General features: G+C 34.2%; 1 protein-coding gene across 2 annotated transcripts in view; it reads left to right on the top strand.

The window, feature by feature from the left end:
- GFPT1 (glutamine--fructose-6-phosphate transaminase 1) overlaps window positions 1-16,182 on the top strand; it is a 54,874-nt gene that overhangs the window by 18,654 nt on the left and 20,038 nt on the right. The window contains exons 4-12 of one of the 2 annotated variants that reach the window (XM_054593546.1): window positions 913-1,038; window positions 4,833-4,891; window positions 6,046-6,180; window positions 8,070-8,131; window positions 8,542-8,621; window positions 8,820-8,873; window positions 11,791-11,896; window positions 13,633-13,796; window positions 14,768-14,863. In XM_054593546.1, coding sequence (XP_054449521.1) covers window positions 913-1,038; window positions 4,833-4,891; window positions 6,046-6,180; window positions 8,070-8,131; window positions 8,542-8,621; window positions 8,820-8,873; window positions 11,791-11,896; window positions 13,633-13,796; window positions 14,768-14,863 — 882 coding nt within the window. The remainder of the gene's footprint in view (window positions 1-912; window positions 1,039-4,832; window positions 4,892-6,045; window positions 6,181-8,069; window positions 8,132-8,541; window positions 8,622-8,819; window positions 8,874-11,790; window positions 11,897-13,632; window positions 13,797-14,767; window positions 14,864-16,182) is intronic. The other variant, XM_054593547.1, reaches the window with a different exon arrangement.

The following is a 16,182-nucleotide window of genomic DNA, read 5'->3' as shown; positions in this document are numbered from 1 at the left end:
CTTATTTCTTGATCAGATTTGTATTTTGGAATGACTTCTGATTAGCCAGGATGAAAACCACAAAAACTGTGCTAAAGTGCATGGATTTTCCTGTTCAGACTTCTGAACAGTTTGTTCTTAGTTTAGATCTAATTCTGATAAGCTTTGTTATCTGTTAAGTTTTATCTTATCTATATGAATTTTGTATTTAGGAAGTTAGAAGGGGGGCATTCCTAGTAAATAACTAAAACTGTCCTTTTTTTATTCCTGGAAGAAACAAGAAAAGATAACTCATAAGGAAAAGGAATTAAAATAGCTGCATTTCACGATCAAGCAGCATCAGTTTATAACCCCATATTTTCATAGTGTTGCTGTGTTCACAAGGACCTACTCTGTGATTTTGGAAGCTCTTCATGATTGCAGTTTATATTGTGAGATGTGTTTGGGGAACCAAAGAAATTATATTCATAAGGTTGTATGGCACTGAGAAAATGAATTTATTTTATGCATGTCTAAATTAAAACAATACTGATTTTTATCAGTGCAAAGATTAAATATAGATTTTAAAAATCACATGAGCTTTTTGTACTTAACTCTTAACTGTGAAAATTTTTAAGCCTCCAGAAAACTTGAAAGAATACTACACTAAGCACCCATGTGTTTCATCTAGCTTTACCAATAGTGAATATTGTCACATTTGCTTTATCTCTTTGAATATATATTTTTAGTTGTTATTGAAACCATTTGCCCTAAATATTTCAGCTGCATTCTGCATTAAGTCCTCTAAATCTTTTAATTACTATTTTGAGTATGCCAGATCTTTAGTTTTAATAGTGATATTTTCCAGTTGAGCAGCACTGTGATAATTATATTTAAATCTAGCATTATCTCTACAGCATGATTTAATACTGGAATTTTTCATTTTATCTTCAGAACAACAGGATATGGATTTGGATATTGAATTTGATGTACACCTTGGAATAGCTCATACCCGTTGGGCAACACATGGCGAGCCCAATCCTGTCAATAGCCATCCCCAGCGCTCTGATAAAAATAATGGTATGGATATGTTGTACACGCTTTGGAATGCTTGTAGAGGGCCAATAATGGGAAAAGAATGGAAGCTCTTATGTTTTCATTATTTTAATCTGGAAAATTTCAAACATATTCATATAAAGAGAGTATACAGAACCTGGTATATTCATTACTCAGGCTCAACATTTATCAATATATGATCAGTTATGTTTATCTATATCCCCCACCCAAATATCTGTTATTTTGGAAGCTAATAGATATCATATAGATGGACATGTCACAGATAGTTAGCTATTGTAGCATTTAATTTGTAAATATTTAAGTGTGTATCTCTAAAAGGTAAGGACTTAATAGATTGATGTGGCCCTAAAGAGACTTCTCCCTTTCTTTTTTCTTTGCAGTTTACTTTGTTGTTTGTCATATAGAGTTTTCTACAGTCTAGATCATGTTGATTGCATGCATCCTATGGATCATTTAATGTGCTTCTGTGTCTGTTCTATTTATTTTAAATTGGTATAGTGTTTATTTACAACTGGAGATACATAATTGTTGAACAATAACCTTTGAGGTTGTAAGTTTTCCTTTTTTTAAAGTTAGAAACTTGGTGGAGTGAGGGGAAATGAGGAGTCTTTTTTTTTTTTTTTAAGATTTTACTTACTGGTTTTTTAGACAGAAGGGAAGGAAGGGAGAAAGAGAAACATCAATGTGTTAGAGAAACGTCAAATGGTTGCCTCTTGCACATATCCCAGTCAGGGACCAGGCCTGCAACCCAGGCATGTGCCCAGACTAGGAATCAAACCACGACCTTCCATTTTGTGAGGGAATGCCCAACCAACTGAGTCATGCTGGCCAGGGCGAGCTTGAAAGTTTTTCTGAAAGAAAGGGTTTATTGAGCCATATGCTAGCCAGAAAAAGGACTAGGCTCTGGGACATACAGTTTAAACCGTCAGCAGCAGGGGTAGTTGGGAAGACAAACATGTCCACCATCCTGGGATTGACTGGCTCTTTCATACAATGAGTTTGGAGAAGAAAGCTGTAAGTTGTTTTGAAGGAATTTACATTTGCTATAGACAAGGGGCGGGATAGGAGTAGGTGAAGTGGGGCTTGTTCTGGGGTAGGTTATTATGTAAAGGAGAAGTCTTTGTTACTTTTATATTGGTTCTGGGCAACAGCCAGGAAAGTTCATGCCTAAGCAGAATGTGATGGTGTCTGGTAGTTAATTGGCTCTTCTCTCTAGATAAGAGATGAAATGGTGGCCTAGAAGGCGATTCAGAGTTTCAACATAAAATAAGGAATGTGAGCAGTCTTTTGTTGATTTCTGCCCCTGTTTCTGTTAATGGATTAACTCTCCCTGCCTCTTCTCACCCTCTGGCCTGCTGTAATTTAATTTAGGACATCTCAGAATTTTTTTTCTTGTTATAATCTTGGATTTTTTTGTGTGTGGTGTTAGTAGTCATTGACAATCATTGCCAAGATTAATTATTTCTTTAGGGGTTTTAAATTGGTAACAGTCTAATACAGTACTTTCATTCCTTCTTCATTTCTCCATATCAACTGCTTGGTTACCCTGACGTACAGAGTATATAGGAAAGGCAGGATTAATGTTTGATTTTTTTCCCTTTTATTTACTGTATTTCAAAAGTGAAGTGGTTCACATGCTCTAAAATGAGCAATGAGTTCCTTTTAAAATTATAAACTCAAAAATGAAGTATTTCATTTGTTTCAAAACACTGAAGTAATTGTAATTGTCTATGTCGAGAGACAAAATTTTTTGGCCATTTGCAGCTTATTCAGGTTGGCTTCTGAGTCCTTTTGAAGTGACCCCAGTAGGCTCAATAGATAGTCTTTGTTATTTTCTGGTAGACCAAGATGTTCCACACTCCTCTATTCCTGCCCCATACCTGGAATCAACCATTTCTCTAAGGAGCCCTAGTTCCTTTTGGTAGAAATGATACTTAAAAGACTATAAGCCAAGTCCTAGAAGTGTTCATCACACTTAGACCTTTTCAGAGGGCAGAGCTAGGGGATATATGTATCTCTGTGTGTGCACTTGCACTTGTATTAATTTAAAGATAAAACAGCATAATTTTATACTAACACTTCTAATTCATATTCAGGGCTGTAGGATTTTTTCTTTACTTCATTAATCTCTGTATTTTCTTTCATTCACACCTAAAATGTAGTTCTTTATATCAGTAACATACTTATCTGTTACATGATATACATAAAATAGAATCATAATACCCACACTGCCATAGACAGTGTTTACTGTTTGTTAATTTTTTTGTCCTTAGGGTATATCTCGTTAGGGATATATAATCAAATTACTGTGTTTTAGAATCACTTAGAATAATCCTTCTGTATGTGGTTGTGCTACCAACTGATATAGCACTTTGAAAATATGTTTTATTTTATTTTGAATTTTAGGAATTTATTTTCTTTAAGAATCAGTTTATTTAAAAAGCAAATATTTGCATAGTTCTGAAGTCACACCTATACAAAAGGCACGTTAAAATAAATCTAGTTTCTGTCTTTTCTTATTCCGTCTTCTCTAGAGATAACCATTTAGCATTTTTTAAGAGTCTATTCTTTTGTTTTTAAAAATAAGCAAATACATATAAAAGTGTATGTATGTATATGTATGTGTGTGTATATACCATTTGAGATAAGATTTTATAATTTAATTCAGAAATATTATTGAATTGGATTAATGCCGACAACCTCTCAAACATTTAATTCTGACAAGGCCTTTAAAAAGATTCCTAAAAACATATCTAAATTATATTTTGTGAATTTGGCTTTAATTAAGGCTTTATGCCAGCTATCAGCTGTTTAAGATTCTCTGAGTTCTAGCATTAAAAAACTTTTTTTAGGGTTTGTTTTTTTTTTTGGTAGTAGTATTTTGTGGGTATCATCTTTTCTTTCTTAAAAATCTAGTGAAAATGCTTATTTTATTATTTGGTTTATAATGTATTCAGTCCAAGCTCATTTAGCATTATTAGGTCAAAATGTTAGCTTGTCAAGTATTTTTAAAACATTTTTATAATTTAATATAAAATTGAATTTAGGGGTAATTTCTCTCCTGACTTACATAAACTTTAAATAATAAATTCCTAACAGTAGTCTTTGTGTACACTTTCAGCAACTACAAATAATGTCTACTCTTAATTATCCATTCATACATTTTCCCAAGTTATTTAATAAAAAAAAGATGAAAATTATCCTATTATCATATGTATTTGATCTTGGAATTCTGTTTTAACATTTATCATTCTAGAAGTTATCTGGACCTCAGAAAAATAAATATAATCATAGAATTGAATAATGTCTGGTTTTCTTTTTAACTTCTTTAACTTTGGATCTTAAACTCGGTCAGTGTAAGTCAGATAACTGTATTAATTTGGAAGACTTCTCTCACATTAGGAATGTTTTATGCATGAGAATGAATGAACAAAGAAGTGAGAATAATAGTTATTTAGTTCAGCCCTCATCCTTGCAAATGAGGACGTAAACCCAGAGAACTTGCTTCTTTCACATGGTGATATTGGGGGTTAGCAGTTTAGCCACGACTGAAATTGATGACTCCAGACTTCAGTTTACTGTATTTCCCCACACTGTGTGCTTCCATTAAGTCACATAAACTGTGCTGCTGGTCTGCCTGAGGATAATCTGGTCATGAAAAGTAGAAAATAGTTGATTATGTCTTGAAGTATAGCGTATGACACATTTTTTAACTTGAGAAAAATCTACTAACAGTAATGGCTATTTATAATGTTTCCTAGACCTATAATTTTTGGTTATATCTTTATCTCTTTTAGAATTTATTGTTATTCACAATGGAATCATCACCAACTACAAAGACTTGAAAAAGTTTTTGGTAAGTAAGGTGACCTAAAAAAGACACCAGTCTTTGATGATACTACCAATGAGAGCAGTGAGGTTGGTTGTTAAGATGTGCAGTAAGTACTATCTAGGTGTGATCAAGTAATTCCTAAGACAGTTATAAGCATATGGTTGTTTATTGGACTTTTCTTTGTTGACAGTGGAACATTTTTGTTTCTTATATTAAAAGGAAATAATTATTTGGCTTTGTTATAAATTACCCAGAAGCTCAAGTAAAATTGGAGTTTTGGGGGTATGTTTTTTGCATTGTGAGAGACCTTGTTTGTCATTCTTAAAAGATTCTAGGATATGTCAGAAGACTCAGGACAGATTAAATGAAGGTTCTGTGCTCAACAGAGCTATGTACTCAGTAGTAAGGATCATGATGATGACCTTCATTGTGCTTTCTCAGGTCTGTCCGATTGAACTTTCTGTAGTGATGGAAACTTCATATCTGTACAGTCCAGTATATCAGCAACTGTCCACATATGGCTATTGAGATAGTAGGACTGAGGAACTAAATTTGAAATTATTTCACTTTAATCAGTTTAAATAGCCAGATATATCTAATAGCTATTGCATTGGATAGTAAAATATCATTGTTAAATAAAGAATTATAGCATACCTTGGTACTTGTTAATTCATTTCGGAGCTCATGACGAGTGCCGATCAAGCATTCCCTCTTATGGGGCAGCGTCGTGACTCACACAAGTTCTAGTAAGTGTGTCCAGTTCCGAGCAAGTGCTAAGTGCTGAAACATTTTTTTCTCGTCAAAATGTGACAAGTACCGGGTTTGACGAGTTCTGAAGCTGATGAGTACTGAGGTATGACTGTATTTTCATTATGGAATTAGTGTTTCGTATTATCTATTTCATTGTATTTTAATTATTTAAAAGTAATTCGTGGCATATATATTTATGTAATTTTAAGTGTATGTTCAGTATTATATGTTCAGTTATACAGAATGACTATTTTGGATTCACTAAAGTTAGATGGTGACCTTAATTTTCAACAATGGGTAGTGGAATATGGTGGTCAAAAAAAGATTAGAAATTGGTTAGTGAGATACTGGGGGGGAAATTCTGTAGAAAAGATTTGGATATGGTGAATACTTTCTTAAATGTGTCATTTTTTTCTTTCTAATTACAGGAAAGCAAAGGCTATGACTTTGAATCTGAAACAGACACAGAGACAATTGCCAAACTTGTTAAGTACATGTATGACAATCGGGAAAGTCAGGATACCAGTTTTACTACCTTGGTGGAGAGAGTTATCCAACAATTGGTATTAAACCACACTTTTAAAAAAAATTTATTTTTCAGTTACAATTTACACTCAATATTTTGATTTAGTTTCAGGTGTATAGCATAGTGGTTAGACAAACATATACTTTACAAAGTGTTCCCCCCAGTATTTTCAGTCCTCACCTGGCACCATTACATAGTTATTACAATATTATTGACTCTATTCCCTCCCTGTGCTGTACTGTACATCTCTGGGACTATTTTGTAACTACCAATTTGTACTTAATCTCTTCAACTCTTTCACCTAGTCACCAACCTTCCTCCCCTCTGGCAACCGTCACCCTTTAAATCACACTTCTAAAAATAATTTTGTCCAACATTAATTATAATAAACCCTTATAATCAAGTTTGAGGAGCAGGAACTATGCTAATTTAAAAATATTTTTGGCCTTTATTTCCTATACATGTAACTTTTCAACTTGAGTAATTTTGAGAGATTGTTGTTTGACCGATGACCCCTCCTTTCCCACATACACACTTAAAAATCTTCTTTCCCTGTAGCTTAGTGTCATGGGAATTAAAAGTAATCTAAAATCAAACAGTTCGTCCAATAACCATGCATGCACACACACAGACCCACACATACCACACAAAACATGCATGCAATACACACAGTTGGGGATTCATCATTTTCTTACTTCCTGCTCACTCCATTGTTCTTTCCAGTCAATAACTTAGCAAGATTAGCTTTTAGGATAATGTCTGTATGTCTCTGAGCCATTAAAGTTCACTCATTTTTTCTTATGGGGACTTTTACTTGGCTCTGTTCCTCTGTAGAAAAGTATTTCCCACCCCAAGAGAAAAGTGGTATTCTTTTTGATCCCATCCCAGTTGCCCTAATTAAAGATTAAAGATCCACAAATGTCCAAATGCATAGTGATTTCCATGCCCCTCCCCCACTCAGTACTCCATTTTTCCCATTTAAAAGCCCTTTACTTCTCTATGAAGGTCCAACCTTCAATTCCCACCACCACCCAATCATACGATGTCTTAAAAGAAGAGACAGGAAGATGGAGAAAATAGAGGCCCGTTCCCTCCCTTTACTCAAGGCAGGGTAGTGTGCCTTTCCAGCCTTTTCTTGTTTCTACTCATTGTATAACCCAGTTGGTGTTCTGTGGTGCTTCCTTCCCTCTCCTACCTCATGATCTTTCTTTATTCACTCTTAATTTCTTCAGGCCCTTTCCCTGAGGAGGTTGAGTACAGGGGATGGTATGGTGTACATGTTAATAATTGTGATTGTATGTATTTATCTCCAATATCAAGATTTCAAAGAGTGTAAGTTAACAGTGGAGTCAAATTACTGGGCCAGAGAATGGGTTTTGGATGTTGAACTTAGGACCTTTCCTAGTTCTTCCCTCCCTTTACTAATGTATAATATGGGAGATAGGATGTGTTTATTGAGAAATGTTGGTAGTATGTACAAAAGTGACTTTTAAAATGGTCTCTTGTAGGTGTTGAGCCTATTTCAAGACTAGGCTTCATAAAAAAATAGGTCTTGGATGCACTGAAGCTCATGGGGAAGTGTCTTCCTAAAATTAAAATTTAAAAAAGAATTGATTTGAGAGAGAGAGAAAGAAACACTGATTTGTTGTTCTACTCATTTATGCATTCATTGGTTGACTTTTGTATGTGCCCTAACTGGGGATTGAACCTGCAGCCTTGGTGTACTGGGGTAATGCTCTAACTCACTGAGTTACCTGGCCAGAGCCTAATGTTTTGACTAGTTTATAAACTAGTACAGAAGAGTGGTGTAAAAAAAAAAAAAAAAAAAAAAATCGTTTCTGTGATAAAGCCAGTATGTTTTAGACATTTCACATTTGATAATTGATTATCATATGTATTGCTAATCCATTTCTTTTCCCTTCATAGGAAGGTGCTTTTGCACTTGTATTTAAAAGTGTTCATTTCCCTGGCCAAGCAGTTGGCACAAGGTATATATAAATTTAATAATGCCTAATAATTATATGTATTTTGAAACTTCTCAATTGTAAGTTTACTTTCTGTACAGTATCAATGACCCTTCACTATTATAAAGGCCTCTGTAGCAATTACACTGCTCTTGTAGTGTGAAAGCCACCATAGAAAATATGTAAAAGAATAGGCATGGCTCTGTTCCAACAAAAATAGACAAACCTGCCACGTGGGTCATAGTTTGCCTACCTCTGTTATTGGATATTTTTTTAAAGTTCTATTTATATTGTTCTTTTGTTAGAGCTGAAGTTGAGCTTGGAGGGAGAATTGAGAATTTATTTGAAGAGTATTCTGTCATCACATTTAAATTTTACATCATTAATGTGTTATTTATAAAATGGTTTAATTCTGTTTAATTTTGTACTAACAGACGAGGTAGCCCTCTGTTGATTGGTGTACGAAGTGAACATAAACTCTCTACTGATCACATTCCAATACTTTATAGAACAGGTAAAAACTATTCCTGCATCATGCTGTGTGGAAAATGTAGAAATTGAATGCAGTAGATACAAAGAATTGTTTTCCTTAAATTGAAATAAATGCCTCTTTGATCAGGTCCACTCATATATAATTCTGTCTAGACATGAAAAGGATTTATTTTGTGATTTCTCTGACAAGTAGAATTTTTTTTCTGTTGTATATCCATAGCTAGGACTCATATTGGATCAAAATTCACACGGTGGGGATCACAGGGAGAAAGAGGTGGGAAATGCACTCTGCATGGATGGGGAGGAATCTTATCCTCTTTTGTTCATTCTTTACTAATTCTTTGTTCTTGGAGTGAATGAATGTGCTGGGCCTCTAAAATTCTGCTTATTTTATGGGGAAATATATTTTGACATTTTTCTAATTTGCAGAGTATATTTTGTCTGTCTGCTTTTGGCATTTAGAAAACTGCTTTTAGTAATTTATAGTCTCTGAGATTTGAAAACTAGTTTTTTTTCTTTGTTTTAAATTAAAATCATGTAGGAGACATAATTGTAAATAAGATGCTAGGATGAAGACATTGTTTGCTAGCCTATTATAGATTGGATTCAGTGGTAGTTTAAATAATTCAGCCTAATTTTTAACTGACGGTTGGTTTTAATGGTTTTTATTTTATGCATGACATTTTACTTTTTAGATGTACATTCATTATGTTTATTGGCTTTGTTTGGGTTTGGAATTATTGTTCTTTTTTAAATTTATGTTTGAATTTTTAATAGGACTTTTAGCTATACAAACTGGATCATTTCATTGATATAATTAGACAAAAAAAATGTGCTCTTTCCATTTACTTATTACTAAAAGTAAATTAAGGAAAGTGGAACCCGTATTATTAATATATAATTCTTTGTTTCTTGAAAAATATTTAGCAAGATACTCTAAACCTATTCATCTTTGGATAGTGACTGCTTTCACTATTTTATCTGTATCAGAAACTTATTTCCTTAAATAACCTTCAGTTCTAAGATAGTGCAATTTCTTATCTTCCTCATCCCCCTCCCTCTCTTTTCAGAAGAAAAACTAGTCTGCAAGTGAGAGTACAGATTTCAGATCCAGAGTTTCAGATTTCTGTTAATAATTATGCTGTGTACACATTACTTTGTATGTTACCTTGTGCATTGTTTTATGCTGCTTTTAGAAACAATAGAAAAACATCGACTAAGGTCTTAAGAAGTTGGAGGAAAAATTTATCACTAGACAGGTCTTTCTGAGGTTAGGGTTTGTGTTTCAGTAACCCTTATCTCTCTAGCTCCTAGTAGGTATATAGTGTGTAGCTCAACAGAGTTTAGTTTAAGAAGAGGCTGTGTAAAGGGGAGAACCCTGAACTGGCTTTTAGGCTTTACTGTCTTCTCCAGGTGACCAAATAAAGTGGAACAATAATAATTGTATTCCACTTAAATCAGATGAGATAATAGACATTTTATAGCTTGTATGAGTTATATAGATGCCAAGTAATACTGTTCATTTAAATTGGCAATGATACCTCAGCTTCTTCTAAAAACTGTAGTTAAATATACCTTGTTGCTTGAAGAGTGAAATAACCAATATTTGCAGAAAAATATAGTGAAACTCAACCCCATTAGTGCACTTTATTACTAAAGATGGTTGTGTTTATTTTAAAAATGTAGATGGTGGGCTATCTTTTTATTTACTTTTCATTCACTTTTTTACATACAATAAAGTTCACAAATAAAATTTCCTGAGTTTTGTCAAATGCAAACAGTTGTGTAACCACTATTGCAATTAAGATACAGAAAAATTCCATCCCCTAAAAACTGCCTTCCAGCTGTTCTTTGTAGTCAGCTCGTGCCCTATTCCCAGCCCCTCGCAATCACTAATCTGTTCTTTCTAAAGTGTTATCTTTTCTAGGATGTTACCTAATATTAATTTTTTTAAATGTGGTATCTTTCCTGCTGTTGAATTTGGATAGGAAGAGCTATTTTGTTTTCATGACTAAACCAAACCAAATAACCATGTGTTGTCAAGAACTTTGTATGTATGGTTCTAAGAATAATTATTTCCAAGTCTTTACAGTCATACATTTTAGAGGATTAACACAATATAAGTTTTCACAAGTATATTTATGATATTCTCTGGCCATTGAGTTCATAGGTTATAAGTTCTACTATGTCCTGATCTTGGAGAAAGGTGCTCTTTTGCCTCTATGACACTTAGAATAAGGTCATCAATTAATAGAGCTTAAAAATAATTTGGCTTATTTGTCAAATTGCAGTACGCATTCCAGTTTTTTTTTATAATTTGCTTTCCAGTTTTGACTCTAATTGTGAATGAACAAAAAGGAAGAAAATATCATCAGTGACTTGATGAATTAAATAGAAATGCCAAAATTCTAAGTGGTGGCATTAAGAAGATATTATTGCAAGGGGACCATACTTTATATCAGCTTTAAGAAAGAAGAGATCCTGGGTTTATATTATATTTTCATTCCTTAGTAGCAGATGCAACATATGATATAACATGGTAGAGAGTTTAAGTGTCTTTGTTTTGTTTTTAAATTATAATTAGTGACTTAGGGTGGTGAACACATAAAACAGTGTACAGATGTTGTGTTGCACAATTGTACACCTGAAACTTGTATAATTTTGTTAATGAGTTTCATCCCAATAAATTGAATAAAAAGGAAAAAATTAGTGAAGACTATATCCTGATACGTTATGCTGATTTATTATTAAAATCTAGAGAAATTTTGTTATGAGATGATAAAAATTACTATGCCACTAATCTTCATTTTATTTTTTTATTATACAATTTTGATATTTTAAATGTAATTTTATGATGAGTTTAGGTATACAAACTATATATATTAATTGCATTAAGATTATATATACATTTTATTAAAAAACAGTGGTATGAATGAATTATTTTCTATAGCACTATTATCTGCCACGCTCTTTTTGATAGTTGCTGTTTCACTCTACACTTTTTTGTCTGTTCTTGTTGGCTTATTGCATGGAAATTAGGTGATCTACCTTTTTTTTTGCATTTAAAAGTTGCTGAAATTATTTTGTGTTGCTATGGTTTTTTTTTTTAATTTTGTAGAAAATTACATATATTTATACATTGGCCACAGTTTTCTACATGTTTGCTGACTCTGTAAAACTCTGTGCTCTAGGTAAAGACAAGAAAGGAAGCTGCAATCTCTCTCGTGTGGACAGCACAACCTGCCTTTTCCCTGTTGAAGAAAAAGCGGTGGAATATTACTTTGCTTCTGATGCAAGGTGAGCTTTCTTAGCTGATTCAAAGAGAATTTTTAGTAAAACTTGTCAGGCTATAGGAAGTCATTTTGTATAAATCTGGTCATACTGTATAGGAGAACTTTGTTCATTAAGGGAGTGAAGGTGATCTTTTTCTGGAGATGGGATTCTAAAAACACCTTTTCTGTCAATTCAAAGCACATAGGCCAGTTTACAAAGAACAGATAACAGTCCTTCAGACTTGTTACAGTGTATTTACTCTGAGCTCTTGTATTTTTTTTCCCTCTCCTTCTAGGAGCCTTATCCATGTTTTAAAGGGAGGAGAGATTTCAGTTTGGAGATTTGAATTGTTTAATATCCCACCAGTTATAGTATAGTTGCTAAATCATTGTACTTTTCAAATAATGTAGACACTTATCTTTTCAATTCAGAAGTAATTGGCAGCATAATCACTTTTATAAAAGGAAATAGTACTAGACTAAGAGGTTTTTAGAGAAAATGCAGTGGGATGCGTTCATGAATTTATAAATGAAACACTAATAATGGGGATAAAATGGAATCATTCAAATTGCTAACAAGTATTTGAGTCATTCAGTGTGCCTGAAAATAAGGGGATCTAAAAGTGAAAAATGATGCAGTTTAGGACTGCAGGGAATGTATTATCTCAGTGGGAAAAGAAGCTTTAGTGTATTCTAATTTTTACAGGTGTGCAGTTATTGCTAATATGTGTCATTGCTCTTATTAAGTAGGTTTGTTACAGAGTTGACAGTTAACGGCTTAAATTAGAAATTGCAGAAAAAGCTCAGCCTTTTTTAATTCACTCATACATTTTCATATTGAACACTAGCAAAGCATGTGCTGGGCTTAGGAGATAACAGTGAGTAAAAAAAATTTCATGTCATTAAAGAGATCTTTCTTAATGGAGGAGACAAATTTTAATCAATATTCACACAGGTGTAGAATTTTAGCTGTGAAGAGCTACAGAGTGCTTATTACAGCATGACTTACCCTCCTATGGGTAAATTTCTTTAAGGGAATGATGCTTGAAATGAGAGTTTAGGAGATATTGGGAGTTAATTAGGTGAAGAGGCAGAGGAAAGAACATTAATTCTCTGCAGATTGATCTGCCAATGCAAGTTTGGGATGGGTGGGAATGTGACCGGAATACAGAGAGGAGGTTTGGTGAGAGATGAGGCTAGAGGGGGAGGTAGGGGGTCATGGTTATGTGTTTGGTTGTTTCCCTAAGAGACAAAGGGAAGCCTTCATCTGGGTTGCTGGGTGAGGAGAAGTCCCAATTAGAGTTGCTTTTGATGGCCTCTTTGGCAGAAATGGGGAATGGATCGAAGGAGATTAGAGGGAATGTGGGTGGACAAGTTAGGAGGTTTATGTGGTAGTTTAGCAAAAAGCTGATGACAGCTTGAATTGGTTTGGGAGTGTGGACACAGAAGCTTTGAGAAATATTTAGAAGTTAAAATTGGAGTACTTGGTGATAGAATGAGGAAGAAACAAACACGCTTTCTTTCCGATCTAATCTTACTCGGTTTAGTTGCTGCATAGAGATCCTTTTGTTTGTTGCCCACAGTGACCACCCTTCACACTTACTCTCCAGCTGGGAATGGCATTGATAACCAGAAAATTACCAGAGATACTGTAGAAGATAGAGTTTGTATTTAAATTTGGTTCTTGTGTCCTAATGATGGTGGTATTTGTAATAATCATCCTTGACTATTGATTGTAATATTTCCTTGAATATTTTATAGTGCTGTCATAGAACACACCAATCGTGTCATCTTTCTTGAAGATGATGATGTGGCAGCAGTGGTGGATGGCCGTCTTTCTATCCATCGAATTAAACGAACTGCAGGCGATCACCCTGGAAGAGCTGTGCAAACCCTCCAGATGGAACTCCAGCAGATCATGAAGGGTGAAAGTTTTGGTTATGTTATAGCTGGGGGTCCTTAACGGAAAGGGTCCATTCTTCTTCTGTCTTAGTGCAGGAATCTGATAACAGTGCTGGGTGAAATCTTCCACATGCTTAGTGAAGGCATCACCTCAGGGAAAGGGATGATTCTTTGAAGAAATTATCTGCTAGTTTTACCATAGTTCTTCAAATTAGTTCATGGTTTTTTTCTAACATTAAAAAGAGATTCACATTTAAATAGTACTTGAGCTTTTAAGATACTTTATAAACATAGTTTGTGTTCTGTTCTTTGTTTCTCTCTTATTCTCTCTGTGCTTTGTTTTTCTCATATACGAAATGGGGATAATAGGATCTACCTCATTAAGGTTTCTTGCGAATTAAGTGAGCTAGTATATGTAAAGCCCTTAGAAGAGTGCCTGACACACTTGATGAGCTCTATGCAATGTTCACTGCTCTTGTCTGTTGCAGTTATTGTAATTATGGTTTTCATCCTCTTTTCTGGTGGAGTTGTGGGAATAAAAACCAACACTTACTATGTAATTGCTATATGTCGAGTTACAGTGGGAATAAAAACTAACACTTATTATGTAACTGCTATATGTCAGGTCTTTACTCATCCACAACATAATGTGATGAGGTAGCTGCTCTTACTATTTTACAGATTAAGGTACTTCCCCAGAGCCACTTAGCTAATAAGGATCGAACCTTGATTTGAACCTAGATCTGAATCCAAAATTTGAGCTTGTCTCACTCCACTGTTTTTCTGTAACTGTATTTTATTTGATTTTTCCTTTTTAACTCATTTTTCTTCACATAGGGTAAAATGTCATATATGAACATTGACCTCTATTGCATGACCTCATATTTCATTCCATTTACTTAGATTACCTTAGAGGAGACTTACAACTTTGTACAAATTTGTTATTCTTGGTTTGTTAATTTTTGTTTTAATGATATACTTTATATTCCTTTAGGCAACTTCAGTTCATTTATGCAGAAGGAAATTTTTGAGCAGCCAGAGTCAGTTGTGAACACAATGAGAGGAAGAGTCAACTTTGATGACTATACTGGTAATTACATATGAATTGTTTTATTATTTCAAAGTCTCCTGTGGGTGTTGGCATGGACGGCCTGGAAGTTCATTGTCCCTGATAGCCTTATAGAACATACGGCTGCCAGTCATCTTTTAAAAATCCTTCAGTGTATTATTCCACTGATACGAGGGGTATCTAAAATAGTGATATTCATAGAGACAGAAGTAGAGCAGTGGTTACCAGGTGCTAGGGAGAGGGGAGGAATGGGGAGTACAGAGTTTCAGCCTGGGATAGCAAAAAAGTTCCAGAGGTGGATGGTGGTGATGGTTGCACAACTCTGAATATACTAAAAACCACTGATTGTATACTTTGAAAGGGTGAATTTTATGGCATGTCACATATTTCAATAATATGGTTATAAAAATATTTAAAAATGGCTAGAAAATCACATTTGAAAATTATCAGTTATGGGGGTATTAGAGTGATTTTCCTGGGGCTGAAAACTATTAAAAACATTGACTTTCTTTTTAATTCAACAAACCTTTGTTGGGTATCTGCTCTATACTAAGGACAGTCTTGGGCACAGAGAATTCTAAGAATGAGACTGGTCCCCTTGCTGGCACACTTATGTGTATCTTCGTAGCCTGGGTTTTCTCTCTCAGTTTATAATGAGTAAAGGTCCAGACTTCCCCTGAGATTTTTCCAGGTGTTTGTCTGATGCCTTATGGGGTAATCTGTCCTTTCTTGCCTTTTTCAAATAGAGGTGAAAGTGCAGCCCTGCTCTGATTTCTGGAAATTCTCTCTTGATCTTGTGTTGCAGGACTTTGTGCACCTTGCTGAGATGAGTTTAAGAGCCACAGTCTGTGGTCATAAGATGTCCATAAACTGTTTATTGCTAAGTTAGGTTTTTGGAACACTACTTACTCATCATGACGCATTTAATAAAACAGTTTAACAAACAAGCTTTGGATTAAGCGTCTCAATATTAGGAAATCAGTTTTTGAGAAATGAGAGCAGGCATGCAAAGATCTTTTTTCTGAATCTGTGTGTCATAAGTACAATGATAAGTGTTTCCTTCATATCAAGTCCTGTTAATTGATAGGGAATGGTTTCTCTGAATAAATGCTGTCTTTATATCTTTTTCTTTTCTGAGCAGCATCAGATTCTTTCTTAGCGGAAGAGATTTGTTGAAGGCTGAATTGTGAATTGAACATCTGTGTGAAGAGCACCATGCTAAACATATTAGGGACTAAAGAGAGTTATCTTTGATACAGTCTTCTCCATGAGGTTCTTATAATCCAGAAAGGGGATGACTATATAATTAATTACTTAAAGAAAGGTAAAATGTAATAAAT

Source organism: Pteronotus mesoamericanus, unplaced genomic scaffold (genome assembly GCF_021234165.1).
Source record: "Pteronotus mesoamericanus isolate MK-2021 breed Mesoamerican mustached bat unplaced genomic scaffold, CSHL_Meso_final scaffold_45, whole genome shotgun sequence".
NCBI classification, from domain to species: Eukaryota; Metazoa; Chordata; class Mammalia; order Chiroptera; family Mormoopidae; genus Pteronotus; species Pteronotus mesoamericanus.
The sequence above is the reverse complement of the archived record's forward strand: the minus strand, read 5'-3'. Positions and strand labels throughout refer to the sequence as shown.